This window comes from Lissotriton vulgaris, chromosome 10 (assembly GCF_964263255.1).
Source record: "Lissotriton vulgaris chromosome 10, aLisVul1.2, whole genome shotgun sequence".
NCBI classification, from domain to species: domain Eukaryota; kingdom Metazoa; phylum Chordata; class Amphibia; order Caudata; family Salamandridae; genus Lissotriton; species Lissotriton vulgaris.
The window spans coordinates 888,132,886-888,159,508 of NC_141698.1; the positions used below are offsets into that span (position 1 = coordinate 888,132,886).

A 26,623-nucleotide genomic window follows, 5' to 3' on the forward strand; every position below is an offset into this window, starting at 1 on the left:
GTTTAGTCTCTGTATGCTAGAAGTGAAGGTGCGAATAGGAAAGGCAGATCTGGTTTGGTCAACTGGGGGGCGACCTCTGCCGTGGGTGTCGCTGTTCCGATCTAGGGATGAACAGGAAAGAAAGTGGGGGTGTAATGAACCCAAACTTGGGGAGGGGGTGCTGCAGTGTGGACCCTGTCTCGTTGGTTTCGGGCGGAGTGGTCTCGTAGGGTGCCGCCCAGTGGTGCTCACGGGAAGGTGATACAAGTGGTGCGTGATAACTCTGAATCCCGGGGTGGGAGTGCACTAGCGGAGTCGCCTGTGTGTGTAGCCCCTGTTGACAGGCAGGGGGGGGGGGGAAAGAGTGGAGTGGGCGGGGAAGCGGGGGGGGGGGGAACAAGGGGGGTGGGAGGGGGCGAGCGGGGGGGGAGGGGGAGGGGGAGGGCGGTGGGTCACGGGGGTGGTATTTCTTGTTTGTCTGCGTACGGCCCTTGTTTCTCCCCTTTCTCACTACTCTCCCTCTACATCAGCCCTTTATCATGGCAGGCCCTGGTGAAAGCTCGCAGGAAACCCTCCCATATCTGGGCTATCGGTATGGCCCTCCGCCCCGCCGTCTCCTCCCTACTTAGTACCGTGCCCTCTGCGGTCGCCCAGTAGGTGAGGGAGGCACTCCAGTGTTTTGTCAGCGGTGGTGCTGCGGTTTTCCAGTGGCGGGTTATGAGTCTTTTGGCGGTTATCAGCCCCAAATCCCAGAACCTCGTGTGCGCCTTGTTATGTTTCGTCCTGGTGAGGAGGCCCAGTACACAAGTGTCCCAGTCGTGTCGAACGCTTAGCTCCGTCCCTTTCGCCAACAGCGTGGTGACATCATGCCAGTACGTCTGTAGCTTGGGACATGCCCACAGCATGTGTAGGAGATCCGCGTTCAGTAGCGCGCATCGTGGGCATTTGGACGTATCCAGGCCAAAGTAGCGGTTAATCTTGTCCGGGGACAGGTATGCCCTGTGTGTGATGTAGAACTGTATGATTCTGAATCTCGAATTGCGGGGAATGTGTTGTGGTCCCTCTAAAATCCTTTCCCACTCCTTATCCGACCAGTCCTCCCCCCTGTCAGTAGTCCACCTGTCCCTGAGCGACCGCAGGGAGCATGTTGTGTGGGATCTCAGCGCCTGCGTTAGCCAGTGTACGACGTGTGTACCCGCCCCCATTACGTGTAGGTATTGTATTAAGAGGTGTGTCTCGGGTTCCGCTGACATATCGCCCCAGTGTTCCGTTAGGACCCGTATCATTGATGCATGCATCAGGAATTGACCCGCTGGCAGTCCAGGATTCTCCACTAGCCCCTCGAACTGTACCAGGGTCCCGTCGTCATATAGGTCCGCCATTGTTTCAAGCCCCACCTGCGCCCAGTCGTGCAGGCGCGCTGCCGTCACCACTCCCCCCGGCCTGGGTAGTCCCTCCAGTGGTAATGCTGGGGCGTAGGGTGTAGTCTCCTTGGTTAATTTCAGTGCACGCTTGTAGCATCTCAGTGCCACTGCTACATGCAGTTGCGTCTCACGTGTCACGCCTTTGAGGGGGTGGAACAGTGCGAGAGCCTCCGCATGGGTTACAGCTGGGACTGTTGAGGCCGTGTCGTTCAAGTTTCTGCCCGCGAGCCATGCTACCACCCACTGAAGCTGTGCGGCGAGATAGTAATGCTCGTGGTTCGGGACCGCTAGTCCCCCCGAGGCCGTCGGGGCATACAATTTCTTCAGGGCCACCCTCGGTCTCCCTGCGTTCCATATGAGGGTTCGTGCTAAGGCCTCCAGGTCTTTGAAGATCCGAGCTGGGACATATACCGGTAGGTTCGAATAGTAGTACAGAAGTCTGGGCAAGACTATCATTTTGGACAGGGTGATCCTGGCCGGGACGTTAAGCGGGAGCGTGCCCCAGAATCGGATCTGTGCCCGCAAGGAGTTTATGGCTCGAACCAGGTTGCCATCCAGTATATCCGCCGCGTTTCTGTAAATGTGTATGCCCAGGTACTTAAAGGTGCCGGCATACCACGTCAGTGTCGTGTTTCCTAGCTGTACTACGCACTCTTGCATATCTGGGTGAAAGGGGAAAACTCCAGACTTACCCCAGTTGACCCTTAGTCCCGAGTGCGTCGTGAATTCGCAGAGGGCGCTGGTGAGTTCCGGGGGTATCCGCGTCAGGTCCCTGACGTAGAGGAGTAGATCGTCGGCGTACAGGGAAACCGTGTGTACCCCGTCTATCAATGGGATGCCCCACTCGGCGCCCTGCATCCTCAGTATCTCCGCCAGTGGCTCCATGGCCAATGAGAAGAGTAGGGGCGATAACGGGCAGCCTTGTCGCGTGCCCCGCCTCACCTGTATAGCATCCGATATCAGGCCCCCTATCCGGACCCGGACGGTAGGCGTCTGGTATAGGAGTCCCACCATGTCCAGATAGTTGTCTCCCAGGCCAAACTTTTGCATAACCGTTCTAAGATACGGCCACTCTACCGAATCAAATGCCTTTTCCAGGTCTAATACTATGCAACCCGATCGTGGCCAAGGGTCTCTCGCGTACTCCTGCACCCTGAATAACCGGCGGATGTTGAGCGATGTGCTGCGTGTGGGTACGAACCCGTTCTGGTCAGGGTGGACCAGGATGGGTGTATATTGGGCCAGTCTCCTCGCTAGAGTGGAGGCTAGAATTTTATAGTCTGTGTTTAGGAGGGCGAGTGGCCTGTATGAGCCCATAAGCGTCCCCTCCTTACCCGGTTTCAAGAGGGAGATCAGTGTGGCTTCGCTCAGAGAAGGGGGCAAGGAGGAATCTTCTAGAGCCGTCTCATACAGTTTAACGTGTTCAGGAATCAGGAGGTCCTGGTAGGCTTTATAAAACTCCGCTGGGAGTCCGTCGGGGCCAGGGGATTTTCCGTTGGAAAGCGCCGCTATGGTCTCCCGGAGCTCCTCGGGGGCAACGGGTGCCGCGAGGATAGTTCGTTGGGCGTCGGTGAGTGTCGGCAACGGTATCCGACGGAGATATTCCTCCGTGTCCGGGGCGGGTGTGGGCAGGCAAGAGCGATACAGCGCTCTGTAGTGTGTAGTGAATGCTCCATGAATCTCTGACTGTGTGTGTAGGGGCATCCCAGTCGCATCTAGCACTTTTGTGACTGGTTTCGTTCGGTCTTCCCTGGCGATGAGCCACGACAGCAACTTACCGGGCTTGTCCCCCCTATCGTGTGTGCGCGCCGCATGAGCCGCAAAATTCAGACATCGGAGCCTCTCCAATAGCCGTTCGTGGGTCGCTTGCGCAAGTTGAAGTCCAGCGATGTTCCCTCCCGTCGAGTCCCGCTCATGTCGACTCAGTTCCTCCTCCACCCTCTGTAGGTCCTTCTCCACCTGACGTTTGAGATTCCCCTGTGTACCTAAACACTGCCCCCTAATGACCACCTTAAACGCCTCCCATTCCATTTGCAGAGAGGTGGCTGAGCCTGCGTTTTCCTCAAAGTAATGCACTATATGTGCAAACAGTGAATCCCGGAAGGGCGCGTCTAGTAGGAGGTCCGGCTGCAGTTTCCAAGTGGGGACAGGGGGGCGAGCACTCGCCCATGTGACAGTTAACATGTGTGGGTTGTGGTCCGAGTGTGTCCTACCCATGTAATGCGCGTCCGTCACTAGCGGGAGTAGATCATCTGTGAGCATGAATCTGTCCAATCGGGTGTGTAGGGTGTGGGCTCCCGAATAGTACGAGTATATCTTGGCCGTGGGGTTCCGGTGGCGCCACACATCATGCAAGTTCCAGTGTGAGGCCCAGGCTATAAGAGCTTTCATGGCGCCCACTACTGGCGCATTGGGTAGTGGTGGGAATGAGCGGTCCAGTGTGGTATCCAGTACACTATTGTAATCCCCCCCCCAGCATCCAGGGGATCCCATGCCAATGTGCTAGTGTCGTGGACACCGTCTCGAGGAAGCCCTGTTGGTCCGTGTTAGGGGCATAGAGCGACGCCACCACCAGCGGCCGCCCGTCTAGGCGTCCCTTCACTGCCACAAACCTCCCCTCTTTGTCTATGTGTGAGTCCTCTACCTCAAACGGGAGCCCTGGTCTTATCCATATCAGTGCCCCCCTGGCGTAAGAGGAGAACCCAGTTGCATAGATCTGTCCGCGCCATCGCCTGCGCAGGGTGTGTACCTCAGGGGCTGTTAGGTGTGTCTCCTGGAGGAGTGCTATCTGCACCTTGTGTCTCTTTAAGTAGGCATAAATCATGTATCTGCGTGCGGGTGTGTGTATTCCGCGTACATTCCAGGTACACATTACGACTTCAGCCATCAGCATATAACAAGTCAGTCACACCCATTCTCCCCCCCACACCAAGCGCCTCTTCAAGGGGCCCTCCATCACCCAGTGTCAGAGCATCCCCAATTTTATCCGAGCAGCACCAAGGAAAGTCTAGTGAGCACCCCTGTAGGTCATGCATGCAGCGTTTCACAGTAGGGAAAAGGGGGATAAACCTTAACTGGGAGGAATACCATCGGGTCGGTTGCCAAACGTGCAGCCGTCCAAACATTCTGCAAAAAGTACGAACAGTCCATTCTGGGGGGTTGCTGCCCATCGCGCAGTCCAAGTGCCCAGTGGGTGTTTGTTGAGCGTGAAGGCGTGAGTGCCCTCCCAGGGGGGTGTGTAGTGTAGGCCCGAGTGGCCGTCAGGCCGGCCCACCGCCTGGTTAGTAACATGTCCAGAAAGTCATGGGGCCTCTGCCCCGGTCGGGCCTGGAGCTGATAACCATCGCCCACCCATAGGGACCCCGCAATGTAGTGGCCCATGTGGCGTGGGTGTCACCGGGCATCTGCTCCGCAATAGGCCACTACAAGTATGACATTGTCTCAACTTACTGCGTGTTCAGTGTCCGTCTCCACCGGGCCTCGCTGCGTCTTTGCTTCTATCGCTGGTGGTCTCGTGGCGTGGCACTCCTTCATTAGCCATACAGGTCCGACGTCTGTGGGGTGATGTCTGGCAGCCCATTTGAGAGCTGCGAGTCCGGGAGACCATAGATTGCTTCGTCGTCGCTTGGCGATACTCTGGGGCTGTGGGCGGGCGGAGAGCGTAGTGAAGGGGAGCCGCTGAGCTCCGAGACCATCCGCAGAGCTTCCTGCTGTTCCCTGCGCATTTCCTCCTCCGGTGGGCTCGCGCTGTGTTGGGTGCTGCTGGCCGCTGGAGAGGGTGACCTGGCTCCGCGTCTCCTTTTGGACCTCCTGCGTCTCCTTGGCCTGTCCGGGCGTCCTGATCTTTCAGTGTTTTTATCCGTCCCATTGTCCAGCCAGGCTTCCACGTCTTCCGAGGAGTCAAAGAAGTGCGTTTTTTCGTTCGCTATTACCCTGAGTTTTGCTGGGAAGAGGAGGGAGTACGTAAGTCCCAGTTGGCGTAGCCTCCGCTTCACCATTAGGAATGATTGTCGCTGGCGCTGCACCTGGATCGTGTAGTCCGGGAAGAACAGTATGTTCGCGTTTTCGACCTGTACGGTGCCCAGTTTTCGAGTCTCTCGCAGGACAGCATCTCGGTCCCTGTAGTTCAGGATACGGAGTAGGAAAGGGCGCGGGTTGGAGCCGGTGTGGAGTGGCCTTGTCGGGACTCTGTGCGCCCGTTCCACCACGAAGTAGGGCGAGAGGGTGCCTTCCGGCAACAGGGTGCGTAGCCATTCTTCTACGTGGGTGGTCGGATCCTTGCCTTCCCATTTTTCGGGCAAACCCACTATGCGGACGTTGTTGCGTCTCGCCCGCCCTTCTGCATCCTCTGCCCTGTCCTCCAGGAACTCCACCCTGTTGAGGAGATCTTTAATCTGCTTGTCTGACTGGGCGACTCGAGGTTCCATGCCCGTCACTGTGGTTTCCAGGGTTTTGGTGCGCTCAGCCAGCTTCTTGTGATCTTCCTTCAGGTGCGTGAGGTCTATGGCGACTCCGTCTATTTTCGCCTCCAGGGACGTCCGGGTAGACTGGATGGAGTTTTCCAGGCGTTCCATGGCTGCCAGCACCGAGTCCAGTTTGGTCGCCACCGGATCCGCGTCCGTTTGCTTCTGCGTCTTATCCATTTTGCCCTTTTGGGACGTGCTCCCCGTTCCTGTGCGTTTTCCGGCACCCCCGGTCATGGGCGGGCGCTGGCCCTCGGAGGACCCTGGTGAGGTGGCGGTTTGTAGTCGCGCTGTTTGTCAGAGCCACTGGCTGGGGCTCCGGCAATATTCCTAGGTCGGGGAGTGCAGGATATGCCCACCTTGGAGTCTTCCGTGAGGTTGAACTGCGCGGATCGCAGCGTGGTCCGGTGGCGGTAGCTAGTCCGCTCGGTTCGGACTCTGGCCCAGGCAATGTGTGGCGCTGTGTCGCTTCTGCAGTGAAGCGTATTTTAGGCTCCACGTCGTCTCCCCGTTGTGTTGGGCGTCCCGCTATGCCGTGGCTTTGAGGGTACCGAAGTCCGGTAGCGTTCAGCTGCAGCGCGTGTGGCGTGCAGTAAGCAGTGTCTCCCTGCGGCACCCACCACTCCTAATTGTCCCTATGGATCCGTGCACGTGGCCTGCAGCGGGGTCCCCTGGCTGTCGTTGGCAATGGCGGGTGGTGTGGACAGTCGGGTCCCAGGCCTCTCAGGCGGTCTGTGGCTTCCGCTGGCCCTGCCCCACCAGTACCTCGTGCTGCGTGCTGCAGATGCGGCCTACGGTGCCCCCGATGGGTATTCCACTGCTGCCTGGTCGCCGGGCCCGGCTTGTGGCGCCGCACGGGTTTGGGTCCGTGGGCTCCGTGTCGCCGGGAGTGGCGGGTCTGCGCTCAGGCGGGTGCTGTTACTGATGCGCCTCGCGCCGTGGCACTCACCGTGCAGGGCCGTTGCCGGCGGCGCCGGGGGCTCCGGCCTCTGACCTGGGGGGGTGCTCGGGGCCTCTGGTTGCTGCACCGCTGGAGCCTGGTGGGTGTTCAGCCCTTCGAGTGTCCGAGTTTCACCCGGGACCGCTTTCTCCAGCGCCGGTCCGCACCTTTGGCATAGGACGATGGGGGGACGGGCACCTCCTCGCTCCTCAGTCGATCGCGTCGGCCCGGATGGCGGTCTCGGTTCCCCTGCAGCGCAGTACTTCTTCGTCTCCCTGGCGTGGCCAGTCGGGTCACCTCCGTCTTCTGTGGTCTGTCGGGGGCCGATCTCCGACAATGTATCCCGGCGCCGCCGTCGTTGTTCGCGCCTCCTAAGGGTCCCGTCCGTGCGGCCCTCGTTTCCGGTTACAGCACCGGGCTTTCCTGCTGGGTCTCGCCGAGTCCGTGGGCTCCTTCTCGGCTGTGTCGGCCTCACTGGTGCCGGTGCGGTCCCGGGGCTCGTTGGACCCTGATTTTCGGTCCGATGCTGCGTTAGCGCCCCTCGGTCACTCGCTGCAAGTCCTGGCCGGCCAGGCGGTGAATTTCTCGGATAAATTGACCCCTGAGTGTGGGATCACGCTGGAGCTCCGCTAGGGTGCAGCCAGTCTCGCTGCGCGCGTAGCCACGCCCCCTACAGTATCCAACACTTACCCTACTATTACACCCCATGGAGTTAGAATAGTAGTTTTAACCCCTACACTATGAAATGAAATGAAAAAGAGATTTATTAAGCGCACGTACACCAACGGCTTCTTGGGGCTTTGGACGGCGGAGGAGAAACTGCTAGTTGATAACCTGAACAAAAAGACAACTAATCAAAGGCTTGAGAAAATAACCAGGTTTTGAGAGCCTTTCTAAAGTTAAGGAATGAGACGGAGGCCTGGGGGCAGAGAGTTCCAAAAGAGGGGAGCTTGGGAGGAAAATCTCAGTCCGCCCAATCTTTTCCTGCTTGAACGACATGACAGTAACAGATTGGATCTCGAGGAATGAAGGGCTCGAGAGGGGATATATCGATCAAGACGGGAGGAGATAAATGCTGGGCCCTGTTGGGCGAGGGCTTGATAAGTCAAGCAGCCCACTTTGAAGAGACAGCGCTGGATCACAGGGAGCCAGTGCAAGCTCTTCAGGAGGGGCTTCGCTGAGCTTTTCCTGGGCTGGTGAAAAACCAGCCTAGCCACTTGGTTCTGGATCAGCTGGAGCTGGCGGGATTGATAGAGGGGGATCCCCGCATATAGCGCATTTCCGTAATCAATACGGGACATAACCAGCCCAAGCATGGTCTGAACCAGGGCCTCGTGAGTGAGGAACCTGCTGATCTTCCTGATGCGGCGGAGACTCCGAGACTCTTGACTGAGCTCACCGGTCATGGGCCATGGGGCACTGCCCAGCGAGAGCGGCCAGAAGTTGGAACTCCAGGGGCTGGCCGGGGGCCCAGTCAATACAATCTTGGTCTTTCCAGGGTTCAGCTTAAGTTGGTTTGCATTCATCCAATTGCTGATGAAAGACATGGTCGATTGGAATTTTTCAATAGAAGCAGGGGAGGGATTAATATCAAAGATGAGCTGGAGGTCGTCTGCATAGTTGAGGACGACCCCTGGTAGCTCCCGCAGCTTAGAAATGAGAGGGGAATTGTAAAGATTAAATAATAACAGGGAGAGAGAAGAGCCCTGCGGAACCCCACAGGACAAAGTTTTGGCTTCAGATGTAAAAGAACCAAGGCGAACGCCTTGCTCACGATCCTGAAGAAAGGAGGTGAGCCAGCTCAGCTAAATGCCCCTGATGCCGGCGCTCTCGACCCGTTGAAGGAGGATGGTATGGTCAACAGTGTCGAAAGCTGCCGACAAATCAAGGAGCACCAGGGCTTGAGAGATGTTATTGTCCGCCCCCTTTCTCAGTTCGTCATGAACTGCCACCATTACGGCTTCTGTGGAATGACGTGGTCTAAAACCGGCCTGATGTTGATCTAGAAACTGGGAGTTTTCTACAAAGGAGCCAAGGCAGCCAGTTACATAGGCTTCAAGAAGTTTACCCAGAAAAGGGAGCAAAGATATTGGTCGAAAATTGCTCAAGACCTGAGGGTCTGGCCCGGGTTTTTTGAGGATAGGTGAGACAACAGCAGATTTAAATGCTTTGGGAACCGTCCCTGATGCGAGGGAGTTCTTGAGAAGTGAAAGGGGTGCCTCTGGAGACTAAGGAAAATCTCACGGGCAATGTGAGCAGGGCAACAGTCGACAGGAGAACCAGAACGTACCTTCTTGAGAAGGGATGTAAACATTTCCTGTGATTGGGGGAAAGGTCGAAAATGAGGCCGTGTTTTCGGGAATACTGCCTGTATGGAAGCCTGCATCGGGTATAGGAATGCTTGCCTTGATTAGGACAATTTTCTCAACAAAGTAGTTGTTAAGGGAATCACAGAGAGACTGTGAGAAAGAGGGGTCATAGTGATCTGATCAGGTTTGGCCAGCTCATCAACAATGGTGAATATCTCCATAGACTTATTAATAGAATTCAACATCTTTTCAGAAAAATATTTGGTTTTGGCCTCTAGAATGGTCAACTTATATTCTTTGAGTACTGCAAGGAATGTGAGCTTTCTGAGTGGGCAGTAATCTGCCCTCCACTTGCGTTCAGTTTGTCGAAGTGATAAATTCAAGTCGAGTAGTGGTTTGGTAAGCCAGCGTTGTGCATCGTACTTACGCTTGATCCTGAGTTTCTTCAGGGGGGCAACAGTGTCTCGGGTGTCTGCAACCCAGGTATGGATTCTATCGGCCTGGGTATGGACAGACAGGGGGGAACCTGCCTCGTCCAATAAGGAGGGGGCAGTAGAGGCCAGTGAGAGACAGAATGAGGGGATGTCTACCTTGCCCCAATTCCGAATAAGCGGGCACTTAGTGGGACACCGTATGGTGGAGGGGGCTTTAGGTACCAGGAAGGAGATAAAAAAGTGATCTGACCAGGCACATGGTGAGATCTGCTTGTTTAAAACTTCCTGGTTTAGAGCCCATAGCTGGTCAAGAATATGACCCTTATCATGGGTAGCAGTGTAAACGTATTGAAGAAAATTCAAACTGGTTAAGAGGTCCGTGAACTCCCTAGAGGGGGCACTTTCATGTTGGAAGTGGAGCCAATAATTAAAATTGCCTATAGTAAGAGTCCTGGCATGGTTAATGGCCAGTTCAGCTGCTTTGTCGCCTAAGGAAGATAGGAAACTCGGCAACTGTCCTGGGGGGGCGGTAGAAAACAGCGACAGTGAGGGGGAAGCTTTCCAAATCAAATTTAAAAATTACGTAATCCACCCATTGTATGGGGCGCATGCTAAGAGATTTAACTTTGAGCGTGAGAAATTATAGCAGCAACCCCACTCCCAGTCTTTCCCTGCTCCCGCTTCGCCTGAAGAATGTAATAACCATCAGGAATGGCGGCCAGGATATCGGGAGTGGTGTCAGCTGTGAGCCATGTTCCAGATAATAGCAGTATATCTGGCTTGTTTGTTTCAAGGTGGTAAAATATCTCTGCTTGATGTTTCACCAATGAGCGGGTATTTAAATACCAGAAGGATAAGCAGTTCTGGTCATAGCCAGGTCGATCAAGGGAGACACTACGCTGTTGAATAGCGGGGTCTGGGCTAGCAGCAGACGCAGTGGTCAGTGTGGGCTGAGACAGTTGTGGGGATTGCAACAGATATCCAACACTTACCCTACTATTACACCCCCCTGGAGTTAGAATAGTAATTTTAACCCCTACACTATCCAACATTTACACTACTAATACATTCCCATTAATTAAAATTTTTTAAAAAAATACTTACCCATACTTACGTTGTAATGGCATGCGTTGTATGCATGCTAAGTCCACATCATCCAGGTATTTAGCCGTGTATGCTGCAGCTGCTGCATCTCGCAGCGCATATAGTTGAGTGTAAAATCCTATAAATGTTGACATAATTGTAGGGATGTAGTAGCATCTATCCCAGTTCTGGTCTTCGATCTCTACAATATGTGCTTGTGCCCTAGGTTCTGTTATTTTAGAAGCTAAAGCACGCCTCGGTCTGCCGCTTTCCCATACGATCTTGCTTTCCATCTTCATTTCCGATCATTCATGGCTTGCAGGCATCGAGCAGCTCGGAATGGTCCAGAGAGCAGCATTCCTTCCCAGGGGTCCAGGCCTGGCCACTCTGAATGAGATTCGTAGTCCCAGTCCCCATTACGAGTGGCCCAAGCGGTATTTGTGGGGACAGAGTCACTCCGGGCCCTTCTGCGTACCCCGGTGTCCTCGAGCCCGGATTCATCGGGCCCGCAAATACCAGATCCAGACCCATGTGTGCGAGACTTTACGAAGCTAATTCTATAAATATTCTGCAGGTAATAGGTACAGTAGCACCGGGACCCATTAAAGCTGCTATCACGCCATTAAAGCTGTTATCACTACCCTATTAAAGGTGCCACCACTGTCCTGTTCAGGGCTGGGTGGCCAGTTTTCCGTCTTTGCATTGGCATCCTTGCTACGCCACTGATTCAATACTACAATTTACGAATGCGCTGTGGCAGTAACTGGGCTCGTGCAAACAGTAGGCGGCGTGCGAAGGTCATGGGAGTGTAAAGATGCCTGCACCTGTCGTTTGCGTGAGCTGTAATTTAGTAGATGACAATCTGACTGCATAAGTATCTTAAAGTAAGCTGCGCACTCATCTGACTAAAACCGCGCACACAGCTGACTAGAACCACGCACAAAGCTGACTAGAACCACGCACACAGCTGACTAGAACCACACACACAGCTGAGCTGACTAGAACCGGGCACACCAGCTGACTACAACCACACACCAGCTGACTAGAACCGCACACACAGCTGACTAGAACCACACACAAAGCTGACTAGAACCGCACACACAGCTGACTAGAACCGCACACACAGCTGACTAGAACCGCACACACAGCTGACTAGAACCCCACACCAACTGACTAGAACCCCCGCACACACAGCTGACTAGAACCAAACACACAGCTGACTAGAACCGCACACCAACTGACTAGAATCACACACCAACTGACTAGAACCACACACCAGCGGACTAGAACCTCACACCAGCGGACTAGAACCGCACACCAACTGACTAGAACCACACACACAGCTGACTAGAACCACACACACAGCTGACTAGAACCACACACCAGCTGACTAGAACCACACATACACAGCTGACTTGAACCACACACCAGCTGACTAGAACCGCACACACAGCTGACTAGACCCAAGCTCACAGCTGACTAGAACCGCACACACAGCTGACTAGAACCACACACACCATCTGACCAGAACCACACACCAGCTGACCAGAACCACACTCAAAGCTGACTAGAACCACACACAAAGCTGACTAGAACCACACACACAGCTGACTAGAACCACACACACACAGCTGACTAGAACCCCGCACACAGCTGACTAGAACCGCGCACACAGCTGACTAGAACCACACACACCATCTGACTAGAACCACACACCAGCTGACCAGAACCACACTCAAAGCTGACTAGAACCACACACACAGCTGACTAGAACCACACACACAGCTGACTAGATCCGCACACACGGCTGACTAGAACCGCACACACAGCTGACTAGAACCGCACACACAGCTGACTAGAACCACACACACCAGCTGACTAGAACCACACACACCAGCTGACTAGAACCACACACACCAGCTGACTAGAACCACACACACAGCTGACTAGAACCGGACACACCAGCTGACTAGAACCGGACACACCAGCTGACTACAACCGCACACCAGCTGACTAGAACCGCACACACAGCTGACTAGAACCGCACACACAGCTGACTAGAACCACACACACAGCTGACTAGAACCACACACCAGCTGACTAGAACCGCACACACAGCTGACTAGAACCACACACACAGCTGACTAGAACCACACACACAGCTGACTAGAACCACACACACCAGCTGACTAGAACCACACACACCAGCTGACTAGAACCACACACACAGCTGACTAGAACCGGACACACCAGCTGACTAGAACCGCACCGCACACACAGCTGACTAGAACCGCACCAACAGCTGGCTAGAACCGCACACACAGCTGACTAGAACCGCACACACAGCTGACTAGAACCGCACACACAGCTGACTAGAACCGCACACACAGCTGACTAGAACCACACACACACACACAGCTGACTAGAACTGCGCACACAGCTGACTAGAACCACACACACAGCTGACTAGAACCACACACACCAGCTGACTAGAACCACACACACCAGCTGACTAGAACCACGCACAAAGCTGACTAGAACCACACACGCAGCTGACTAGAACCGGACACACCAGCTGACTAGAACCGGACACACCAGCTGACTAGAACCGCGCACACGGCTGACTAGAACCGCACACATGGCTGACTAGAACCGCACACACCAGCTGACTAGAACCGCACACACAGCTGACTAGAACCACACACACAGCTGACTAGAACCGGACGCACCAGCTGACTAGAACCGGACACACCAGCTGACTAGAAACGGACACACCAGCTGACTAGAACCGCGCACACCAGCTGACTAGAACCACACATACAGCTGACTAGAACCACACACAAAGCTGACTAGAACCACACACACAGCTGACTAGAACCCGACACACCAGCTGACTAGAACCGCACCGCACACACAGCTGGCTAGAACTGCACACACAGCTGACTAGAACCACACACACACACAGCTGACTAGAACTGCGCACACAGCTGACTAGAACCACACACACAGCTGACTAGAACCACACACACAGCTGACTAGAACCACACACACCAGCTGACTAGAACCACGCACAAAGCTGACTAGAACCACACACAAAGCTGACTAGAACCACGCACAAAGCTGACTAGAACCACACACACAGCTGACTAGAACCGGACACACCAGCTGACTAGAACCGGACACACCAGCTGACTAGATCCGGACACACCAGCTGACTAGAACCACACACACAGCTGACTAGAACCACACACACAGCTGACTAGAACCGGACACACTAGCTGACTAGAAACGGACACACAGCTGACTAGAACCGCACACATGGCTGACTAGAACTGCACACACCAGCTGACTAGAACCACACATACAGCTGACTAGAACCACACATACAGCTGACTAGAACCACACACAGCTGACTAGAACCACACACAGCTGACTAGAACCACACACCAGCTGACTAGAACCGCACACACAGCTGACTAGAACCACACACACAGCTGACTAGAACCACACACACAGCTGACTAGAACCACACACACCAGCTGACTAGAACCACACACACCAGCTGACTAGAACCACACACACAGCTGACTAGAACCGGACACACCAGCTGACTAGAACCGCACCGCACACACAGCTGACTAGAACCGCACCAACAGCTGGCTAGAACCGCACACACAGCTGACTAGAACCGCACACACAGCTGACTAGAACCGCACACACAGCTGACTAGAACCGCACACACAGCTGACTAGAACCACACACACACACACAGCTGACTAGAACTGCGCACACAGCTGACTAGAACCACACACACAGCTGACTAGAACCACACACACCAGCTGACTAGAACCACACACACCAGCTGACTAGAACCACGCACAAAGCTGACTAGAACCACACACGCAGCTGACTAGAACCGGACACACCAGCTGACTAGAACCGGACACACCAGCTGACTAGAACCGCGCACACGGCTGACTAGAACCGCACACATGGCTGACTAGAACCGCACACACCAGCTGACTAGAACCGCACACACAGCTGACTAGAACCACACACACAGCTGACTAGAACCGGACGCACCAGCTGACTAGAACCGGACACACCAGCTGACTAGAAACGGACACACCAGCTGACTAGAACCGCGCACACCAGCTGACTAGAACCACACATACAGCTGACTAGAACCACACACAAAGCTGACTAGAACCACACACACAGCTGACTAGAACCCGACACACCAGCTGACTAGAACCGCACCGCACACACAGCTGGCTAGAACTGCACACACAGCTGACTAGAACCACACACACACACACAGCTGACTAGAACCGCGCACACAGCTGACTAGAACCACACACACAGCTGACTAGAACCACACACACAGCTGACTAGAACCACACACACCAGCTGACTAGAACCACGCACAAAGCTGACTAGAACCACACACAAAGCTGACTAGAACCACGCACAAAGCTGACTAGAACCACACACACAGCTGACTAGAACCGGACACACCAGCTGACTAGAACCGGACACACCAGCTGACTAGATCCGGACACACCAGCTGACTAGAACCACACACACAGCTGACTAGAACCACACACACAGCTGACTAGAACCGGACACACTAGCTGACTAGAAACGGACACACAGCTGACTAGAACCGCACACATGGCTGACTAGAACTGCACACACCAGCTGACTAGAACCACACATACAGCTGACTAGAACCACACATACAGCTGACTAGAACCACACACAGCTGACTAGAACCACACACAGCTGTCTAGAACCGCACACACAGCTGTCTAGAACCGCACACACAGCTGTCTAGAACCGCACACACAGCTGTCTAGAACCGCACACACAGCTGTCTAGAACCGCACACACAGCTGTCTAGAACCGCACACACAGCTGACTAAAACCACACACACAGCTGACTAGAACCGCACACACCAGCTGACTAGACCACATACAAGGGACTAGAACCACACACCAGCTGACAGCTGACTAGAACCGCGCACACAGCTGACTAGAACCGCACACACAGCTGACTAGACCCAAGCTCATAGCTGACTAGAACCGCGCACACAGCTGACTAGAACCACACACACCATCTGACCAGAACCACACACCAGCTGACCAGAACCACACTCAAAGCTGACTAGAACCACACACAAAGCTGACTAGAACCACACACACAGCTGACTAGAACCACACACACACAGCTGACTAGAACCACACACACAGCTGACTAGAACCGCGCACATAGCTGAATAGAACCGCGCACATAACTGACTAGAACCGCGCACATAACTGACTAGAACCGCGCACACAGCTGACTTGAACCGCACACACAGCTGACTTGAACCGCACACACAGCTGGCTTGAACCGCACACACAGCTGGCTTGACCCACACACACAGCTGACTAGAACCGCACACACAGCTGACTAGAACCGGACACACCAGCTGACTAGACCCACACACCAGCGGACTAGAACCGCACACACCAGCGGACTAGAACCGCACACCAGCGGACTAGAACCGCACACCAGCTGACTAGAACCGCACACACCAGCTGACTAGAACCGCACACACAGCTGGCTTGACCCGCACACACAGCTGACTTGACCCGCACACACAGCTGACTTGACCCGCACACACAGCTGACTAGAACCGGCCACACCAGCGGACTAGAACCGCACACCAGCTGACTAGAACCGCACACACCAGCTGACTAGAACCGCACACACCAGCTGACTTGACCCGCACACACAGCTGACTAGAACCGGCCACACCAGCTGGCTAGAACCGCACACACAGCTGACTAGAACCGGACACACCCGCTGACTAGAACCGCACACACAGCTGATTTGACCCGCACACACAGCTGACTAGAACCGGACACACCAGCTGGCTAGAACCGCACGCATGGCTGACTAGAACCGATACGGAGGTAAGCCTCACCCGCTCTTTTACCGCGGTGCGCGCTCACTGCGCAGTGGAAATTTCAGTGCTTTAATGACCTAATGTGTGCTGCTATACTATGCAGACGCCTGAAAGGTGAGACCTCTTTATCTGTTTTTTGAAGAGCGTGTCTGTTGTCAACGAAAGCCTGGTTACGGAGCGAGAGAAGACGCTCCTGCACGAGTTGGACGCGCTGGAGCAGGTCCCCCCAACAGGAGGAGAGGCGTGCCGCGGGCTGCTAGATGCCAGCACACAGACGCAGGTAAAACAACGCCAGCGGCTCGTGTGAGCTTGGGCGATCCATTGAAATGATTCTCTGCATCCCATCTGCCCCGGCCTTAAATAAGAATGTCTACAGTGGACTCGGGGTTAGCCCGCATATTATTGGCTTCGGCGCCAAGGGGCGTGGTTTTCAATGTTGCTTTATCTGCAGGTAAATTCACATGCCCATGTTGCCATGGTGCCCACTCGGAGTCAGCCCTTATGCTGTCTTCTGCACCTTGCAAACTTGGCAAATGCTTTGTATGCTCAAGATTGCTTTGCACGTACAAACCAACAGAAACGCTATTTATTTAGTTACATTTCCATGATGATAATACTTTCTAATGCGTGCATCTGTTTATCGCTGCAAATCGGGTGTAACTTGGCAAGCTTTTAAAATATTGTCCAACAGTAGCGACTTGACGCCAGCATGACAGGATTTTTGTCCCTTTTTTCATATTTACCTTTGCAAAAACTTGCACAGAGCGAAGACGATGCCGGGTGTGAGTCAAAAGAAGAAAGCTCGGGTGACGGAGCAGGGAGAGAGAGCGAGACAGTCACAGAACCGCCCTCCGGTGATCTCACCAAAGAAAGGTATGTGCACAAATACATCGAATAGCGAACTTTTCCTTGACTTTAAAAGTTTCCGCTTGCACGTATACACATATTCTATTTGCAGTTTTTATGTATTTATTGTGCACATATTGTCAGTGTTAACAACGTTGTAAGAAAATATTTTCTCATTTAAATAGTGAAAATATACACTATTGAATAGGAAATGCACCTTCGCCAGTTCTGCTCCTAGTTTAACATGTATGTGGTGGGACCTAGGTGAGTAGAAGCGGACAAATGGCAAGAATGTCTCAAAGGAAATGTGTCTACCTCCGCTTGTCATACTCATTATGGTGCACTTCTGGGCGGAGTGTTGAAGCTCGTTGGAACCTGGTGTAGGAGAAGCAATTGCACAGCTAGCAGTCCTTTTCTGGGGGCTGCTGTTCTGGTGGCACCTCCTGTACCTGATTTCAGGTCAGGACAGTGGTACTACCCATCCGTGTGCTAGAGCTGCACACTTAAGAAGGGAGTATGAGGCAGAGCCAGGGCATGTTTGTGTGTTCTTTAATGAAATGTTCCGTGGTCCCCTTGGAGCCACTCCATCATCCTTAGACCCGCTCCATCATCCTTTGACCCGCTCCATCATCCTTTGACCCGCTCCATCATCCTTTGACCCGCTCCATCATCCTTTGACCCGCTCCATCATCCTTAAATCTGCTCCATCATCCTTAAATCTGCTCCATCATCCTTAGACCCACTTCACAATCCTTTAGACCCACTCCATCATCCTTAGACCCACACCATCATCCTTACACCCGCTTCACCATCCTTAAACGCGCTCCATCATCCTTAAATCCGCTTCACCATCCTTAGACCCGCTCCATCATCCTTAGACCCGCTCCATCATCATTAGACCCGCTCCATCATCCTTAGACCACTCCAATCAATCAATCAATCAATCAAAGCATTTATATAGCGCACTACTCACCCAGAGGGTCTCAAAGCGCTAGGGGAGGGGGGTCCGCTACTGCTCGAACAGCCAGGCCTTGAGTTGCTTCCTGAAGGCGAGGTGGTCCTGGGTCAGGCGGAGGTGGGTCGGGAGGGAGTTCCATGTCTACGCGGCGAGGTAGGAGAAGGACCTTCCCCCTGTGGTGGCTCTTCGGATGCGGGGGACGGCGGCGAGGGCATGGCCGGTCGATCGAAGCTGGCGTTTGCGAGCGTAGAAGTTCAGGCGGCTGTTGAGGTATCCTGGGCCTTGGTTGTGTAGGGCTTTGACCCACTCCATCATCCTTAGACCCACTCCGTCATCCTTAGACCCACTCCATCATCCTTAGACCCACTCCATCATCCTTTGACCTGCTCCATCATCCTTAAATCCGCTCCATCATCCTTAAATCCGCTCCATCATCCTTAAATCCGCTCCATCATCCTTAAATCCGCTCCATCATCCTTAGACCCACTTCACAATCCTTAGACCCACTCCATCATCCTTAGACCCACACCATCATCCTTAAATCCGCTTCACCATCCTTAAACCAGCTCCATCATCCTTAGACCCACTCTTTCATCCTTAGGCCCGCTCCATCATCTTTAGACCCGCTCCATCATCCTTAGACCCGCTCCATCATCCTTAGACCCGCTCCATCATCCTTATACCCGCTCCATCATCCTTAGACCACTCCATCATCCTTAGACCACTCCATCATCCTTAGACCCGCTCCATCATCCTTAGACCAGCTCCATCATCCTTAAACCCGCTCCATCATCTTTAAACCCGCTTCATCATCCTTAGACCCACTCCACGATCCTTAGACCCCCTCCATCATCCTTAGACCCCCTCCATCATCCTTAGACCCCCGCCATCATCCTTAGACACACGCCATCTTCCTTAGAACCAATCCACCATCCTTGAACCAGCTCCATCATCCTGAGACCTGCTCCATCATCCTTAGACCCACTCCATCATCCTTAGACCCACTCCGTCATCCTTAGACCCACTCCATCATCCTTTGACCTGCTCCATCATCCTTAAATCCGCTCCATCATCCTTAAATCCGCTCCATCATCCTTAAATCCGCTCCATCATCCTTAAATCCGCTCCATCATCCTTAGACCCACTTCACAATCCTTAGACCCACTCCATCATCCTTAGACCCACACCATCATCCTTAAATCCGCTTCACCATCCTTAAACCAGCTCCATCATCCTTAGACCCGCTCCTTCATCCTTAGGCCCGCTCCATCATCTTTAGACCCGCTCCATCATCCTTAGACCCGCTCCATCATCCTTAGACCCGCTCCATCATCCTTATACCCGCTCCATCATCCTTAGACCACTCCATCATCCTTAGACCACTCCATCATCCTTAGACCCGCTCCATCATCCTTAGACCAGCTCCATCATCCTTAAACCCGCTCCATCATCTTTAAACCCGCTTCATCATCCTTAGACCCACTCCACGATCCTTAGACCCCCTCCATCATCCTTAGACCCCCTCCATCATCCTTAGACCCCCGCCATCATCCTTAGACACACGCCATCTTCCTTAGAACCAATCCACCATCCTTGAACCAGCTCCATCATCCTGAGACCTGCTCCATCATCCTTAGACCCGCTCCATCATTCTTAGACCCGCTCCATCATCCTTAAATCCACTCCATCATCCTTAGACCCACTTCACAATCCTTAGACCCCCTCCATCATTCTTAGACCCACACCATCATCCTTAAACCCGCTCACCATCCTTAAACCCGCTCCACCATCCTTAAACCCGCTCCATCATCCTTAAACCCGCTCCATCATCCTTAGACCCGCTCCATCATTCTTAGACCTGCTCCATCATCCTTAGACCCGCTCCATCATCCTTAGACCCGCTCCATCACCCTTAGACCCGCTCCATCACCCTTAGACCCGCTCCATCACCCTTAGACCCACTCCATCACCCTTAGACCCACTCCATCACCCTTAGACCCACTCCACCATCCTTAGACCCACTCCTCCATCCTTAGACCCACTCCACCGACCATAAACCCGCTCCACCGACCATAAACCCGCTCCATCATCCTTAGACCCACTCCACAATCCTTATAGCCGCTCCATCATCCTTAAATCCGCTCCATCATCCTTAGACCCACTCCACAATCCTTAGACCCGCTTCACCATCCTTAAACCCGCTTCACCATCCTTAGACCCACTCCATCATCCTTAGACCCGCTCCATCATCCTTAGACCCGCTCCATCATCCTTAGACCCTCTCCATCATCCTTAGACCTGCTCCATAATCCTTAGACCCGCTCCATCATCCTTAGACCACTCCATCATCCTTAGACCTGCTCCATCATCCTTAAACCCGCTCCATCATCCTTAAACCCACTCCATCATCCTTAGACCCACTCCATCATCCTTAGACCCACGCCATCTTCCTTAGACCCACGCCATCTTCCTTAGACCCACGCCATCTTCCTTAGACCCACTTCACCATCCCTAGACCCGCTCCATCATCCCTAGACCCGCTCCATCATTCCTAGACCCGCTCCATCATCCCTAGACCCGAACCAGCTCCATCATCCTTAGACCCGCTCCATCATCCTTAGACCTGCTCCATCATCCTTAGACCCACTCCATCATCCTTAGACCCACTCCACAATCCTTAGAGCCACTCCACAATCCTTAGAGCCACTCCACCATCTTTAGACCCACTCCACCATCTTTAGACCCACTCCACCATCTTTAGACCCACTCCACCATCTTTAGACCCACTCCACCATCTTTAGACCCACTCCACCATCTTTAGACCCACTCCACCATCCTTAGACCCACTCCACCATCCTTGGACCCACTCCACCATCCTTGGACCCACTCCACCATCCTTGGACCCACTCCACCATCCTTAGACCCACGACATCTTCCTTAGACCCACTCCACCATCCTTGAACCAGCTCCACCATCCTTGGACCCACTCCACCATCCTTAGACCCACGACATCTTCCTTAGACCCACTCCACCATCCTTGAACCAGCTCCATCATCCTTAGACCCACTCCATCATCCTTAGACCCGCTCCATCATCCTTAGACCCGCTCCATCATCCTTAAATCCGCTCCATCATCCATCGAGCCACTCCACCAACCTTGGAGCCACTCCACCAACCTTGGAGCCACTCCACCATCCTTAGAGCCACTCCACCATCCTTAGAGCCACTCCATCGTCCTTAAAGCCTGTCCTCCATCCTTAAAACCACTTCACCGTCCTTAGAGCCACTCCACCGTCCTTAGAGCCACTCCACCGTCCTTAGAGCCACTCCACCGTCCTTAGAGCCACTCCACCGTCCTTAGAGCCACTCCATCGTCCTTAGAGCCACTCCATCGTCCTTAAAGCCTGTCTTCGGTCCTTAGAGCCACTTCACCGTCCTTAGAGCCACTCCACCGTCCTTAGAGCCACTCCACCTTCCTTAAGCCCACTCCACCATCCTTAGACCCACTCCACCATCCTTAGACCCACTCCACCATCCTTAGACCCACTCCACCATCCTTAGGGCCACTCCACCATCCTTAGGGCCACTCCACCATCCTTAGGGCCCCTCCACCATCCTTAGGGCCCCTCCACCGTCCTTAGAGCCACTCCACCGTCCTTAGAGCCACTCCACCGTCCTTAGAGCCACTCCACCATCCGTAAGCCCACTCCACCGTCCTTAAGCCCAACCCACTCCACCATCCTTAGACCCACTCCACCGTCCTTAGACCCACCCCACCGTCCTTAGACCCACCCCACCGTCCTTAGACCCACTCCACCGTCCTTGGGGCCACTCCACCGTCCTTGGGGCCACTCCACCGTCCTTGGGGCCACTCCACCGTCCTTGGGGCCACTCCACCGTCCTTGGGGCCACTCCACCGTCCTTGGGGCCACTCCACCGTCCTTAGGGCCCCTCCACTATCCTCCGAGCCTCTCCACCGTCCTCCGAGCCACTCCACCGTCCTCCGAGCCACTCCACCGTCCTCCGAGCCACTCCACCATCCTCCGAGCCACTCCAATCAATCAATCAGTGACACTTGTAAAGCGCACTACATACCCGTAGGGTCTCAAGGCGCTCCACCGTCCTTGGGGCCACTACGCCATCCTTGGGGCCACTACGCCATCCTTGGGGCCACTCGGCCGTCCTTGGGGCCACTCCGCCGACCTTGGGGCCACTCCGCCGTCCTTGGAGCCTCTCCGCCGTCCTTGGAGCCACTCCACCGTCCTTGGAGCCACTCCACCATCCTTGGAGCCACTCCACCATCCTTGGACCCACTCTACCATCCTAAGATGGAACTGCAGCTGTATGTTTTGGCAACCGAGGGGGTGGGGCCTGGGGTGGGGGTTACGATAGTGTCTTTTGAGTCATCACTTTGTACCCACTGGACAGGTACGGAGAGGGTCCAGTTTGACTATCAAAAAGTTAGAGCTTAAATATAATATCAAGTCATGGTGAGGGCCACTGCAATTATGCGATCCTTTATTTGCTGCTTTTTCTGCATAATTATCCATAATATGGTGCATAATCTGTATATTTTAACAAAACAAATAAATATGTTTCTAATTCAAAAGGATCACAGGTTACTGAAAACTTGGGGATATGTATTAACACGCTGTGGAAGACTCAAACGTTAACTGGTGATATTTCTGTTGCTTATTTAAACATTTGGTTGTTAGTCTGGTAGTAATTAGGTGAAATATTTGCCACTCCACAGTCCTTAAGCCCACTTCACCGTCCTTAAGCCCACTCCACTGTCCTTAGACCCACTCCACCATCCTTAGCCCCGCTCCACCATCCTTAGACCCACCCCACCATCCTTGGGGCCACTCCACCATCCTTGGGGCCACTCCACCATCCTTAGGGCCACTCCATCGTCCTTAGGGCCACTCCACCGTCCTTAGGGCCACTCCACCATCCTTAGGGCCACTCCACCGTCCTTAGGGCCACTCCACGTCCTTAGGGCCACTCCACGTCCTTAGGGCCACTCCACCTGTCCTTAGGGCCACTCCACCTGTCCTTAGGGCCACTCCACCTGTCCTTAGGGCCACTCCACCGTCTTCCGAGCCTCTCCACCATCCTTGGGGCCACTCCACCGTCCTTGGGGCCACTCCACCGTCCTTGGAGCCACTCCACCGTCCTTGGAGCCACTCCACCGTCCTTGGAGCCACTCCACCGTCCTTGGAGCCACTCCACCGTCCTTGGACCCACTCTACCATCCTAAGATGGAACTGCAGCTGTATGTTTTGACAACCGAGGGGGTGGGGCCTGGGGTGGGGGTTACAATAGTGTCTTTTGAGTCATCACTTTGCTTATTTAAACATTTGGTTGTTAGTCTGGTAGTAATTAGGTGAAATATTTGCCACTCCACAGTCCTTAAGCCCACTTCACCGTCCTTAAGCCCACTCCACTGTCCTTAGACCCACTCCACCATCCTTAGCCCCGCTCCACCATCCTTAGACCCACCCCACCATCCTTGGGGCCACTCCACCATCCTTGGGGCCACTCCACCGTCCTTAGGGCCACTCCACCGTCCTTAGGGCCACTCCACCGTCCTTAGGGCCACTCCACCGTCCTTAGGGCCACTCCACCGTCCTTAGGGCCACTCCACCGTCCTTAGGGCCACTCCACCGTCCTTAGGGCCACTCCACCTGTCCTTAGGGCCACTCCACCGTCTTCCGAGCCTCTCCACCATCCTTGGGGCCACTCCACCGTCCTTGGGGCCACTCCACCGTCCTTGGAGCCACTCCACCGTCCTTGGAGCCACTCCACCGTCCTTGGAGCCACTCCACCGTCCTTGGAGCACCTCCACCGTCCTTGGAGCCACTCCACCGTCCTTGGACCCACTCCACCGTCCTTGGACCCACTCTACCATCCTAAGATGGAACTGCAGCTGTATGTTTTGACAACCGAGGGGGTGGGGCCTGGGGTGGGGGTTACAATAGTGTCTTTTGATTCATCACTTTGTACCCACTGGACAGGTATGGAGAGGGTCCAGTTTGACCATCAAAAAGTTAGAGTTTAAATATAATATTAGGTCGTGGGGAGGGCCACAGCAATTAAGCAATCCTTTATTTGCTGCTTTTTCTGCATAATTATCCATAATATGGTGCATAATCTGTAGATTTTAACAAAACAAATACATATGTTTCTAATTCAAAAGGATCACAGGTTACTGAAAACTTGGGGATATGTATTAACACGCTTTGGAAGACCCAAACGTTAACTGGTCATATTTCAGTTGCTTATTTATACATTTGGTTGTTAGTCTGGTAGTAATTAGGTGAAATATTTGCCTAGACAGTATTACCATGTGAAAAAATGATACAATAATAAAGTAATACTATCAAAAAGGTGCCACATAATTTAGTCAATCCTGCCTATAAGTGTGTTTTATTATTTGTATTTGTCATCTTTATATGATAGAACATGTTTTAATGGAATGTAAGAATGTATTTCATTTTTTATTTTTTGGCCATTTGGTTTGATCGAATAAAGAGCTTTGACTGACTGGTACTGAGTACATCAGCAAAAACATGTTGGGGACTGCTTTTTAAAGAGACGGTGTACTTTTACTGGAGAATGAGTTTTGTGAAAGTCCAAAAACTAAGCTTCCAATGTTAAGGAAACTTCTGTTTCTGTAATGAAATAAAAAATTATATTTATATAGCGCATATACTACCCTGAGGCCTCACAGCGCTGGTGTCTGAATCAGAGAAGAACAGGTTGGTGTGCTAGCAAGATGTTCCGAACAAATGGGGTTTTAAAAGCTTTCTAAATGCTAACAGGTTGTTATTCTTTCTGAGAGCGAGAGGAAGGGAGTTCCAGATTTTTGTGGCATTAAAAGAAAACGAACGACCTCCCCAACGGGCCTTGTTTATCTTATGCAGGGTAGCCAGGTGTGATGAGCTAGAGCATAAAGCTCTGTGGGGGAGATAGGGAGTGACTAAAGGATGCATTATAGCTGGACCGGTCCTCCAAATTGCTTTCTGAGTGAAACACATGGCTTTAAACTGTATCCTTGCTGCAATAGGAAGCCAGTGCATCTTCTTGAGAGCAGATTTGGCGGATTGCCTACGTGGAATTTGGTAGAGCAGTCGAGCGGCACAGTTCCGCGTGACCTGCAGCTTGTTGATTGTGGCCTTTGGAGCTCCCAAGTAGAGAGCATTGCCGTAATCCAGGCGAGAGAGTATCAAAGCCTGAACCATGATTCTCCTCGTCTGGAAGGGAAGCAGGGGAAGAATCTTCTGAAGCATTCTCATCAGACCATAGCAGGTAGATGAGGTCTTAGTGGCCTGGACCTTGAAGTTGAGGGAACTGTCCAAACAGACTCCCAGGCTCTTTATCAGTGTCTTGGGAGGGGGGAGGGGGGAGGGGGGGGGGGGGGGTCCCAGGCATTTAGGCCACAAGGGGGCAAGAATATTGGGTGGTGGATTACCCAATAACATGATTTCGTTTTTTTCCCTATTAAGTCTGGGGCAGGAAAGTTCCATCCATCTGGCGACTGCCTTCAGACAGGGACCCAGAGTGCTAGACGACCCCTCAGCTTGGTTTAACGAAACCACAAGCTGGGTGTCATCTGCATAGGTAACAATTCTGACGCCAAAAGGGTGGACCACCTCCGCCAAGGGTCTCATATAAACATTAAAAAGCGTGGGGCTCAGGGCAGAGCCCTGGTGTACCCCCACCTGAGTGGCTGCTTAGCGGAGACACTCTCTCCCTCAAAGACCTGGAAGAAGCGCTCCTCCAGGAAGGAGGTCAGCCATGTCAGTGCTGCGCCTAACACCCCCATGCCACTGAGACGATGTAATAAGATGGCATGGTTAACCGTGTCGAACGCAGCACTGAGATCTAACAAGATAATGGCCGCCTTCCCTCCCTGGTCCAGCACGGTCCTTGTCTCCTCTGTCACAGCCAGCAGAGCTGTCTCAGTCCCATGCTGGGGACGAAACCCCGTCTGGGATGTGGACAGCAGATTATTAGATTCCAGATACTCGACCAATATGTTGTTGATGTGCTTCTCAGCCAGTTTGATCATCCAGGGCAAAAGGGAAATAGGGCGGTAGTTGGATAAATTGCCTTGGTCCAGATTGGGCTTCTTTAAAAGAGACCTGACCATTGCACATTTCCATGATGTGGCAACTATGCCTGAGGCGATCGAGGTGTTAAGAACATCAAGGATTACTGGACGAAGCAG

General features: G+C 53.4%; 1 protein-coding gene across 3 annotated transcripts in view; it reads left to right on the forward strand.

The window, feature by feature from the left end:
- The window catches only part of AKAP9 (A-kinase anchoring protein 9), a 1,796,561-nt gene that overhangs the window by 964,140 nt on the left and 805,798 nt on the right, over positions 1-26,623 (forward strand). For all 3 annotated transcript variants that reach the window (XM_086941844.1, XM_086941845.1, XM_086941846.1), the window contains 2 exons: positions 16,729-16,866; positions 17,350-17,459. In XM_086941844.1, coding sequence (XP_086797970.1) covers positions 16,729-16,866; positions 17,350-17,459 — 248 coding nt within the window. The remainder of the gene's footprint in view (positions 1-16,728; positions 16,867-17,349; positions 17,460-26,623) is intronic.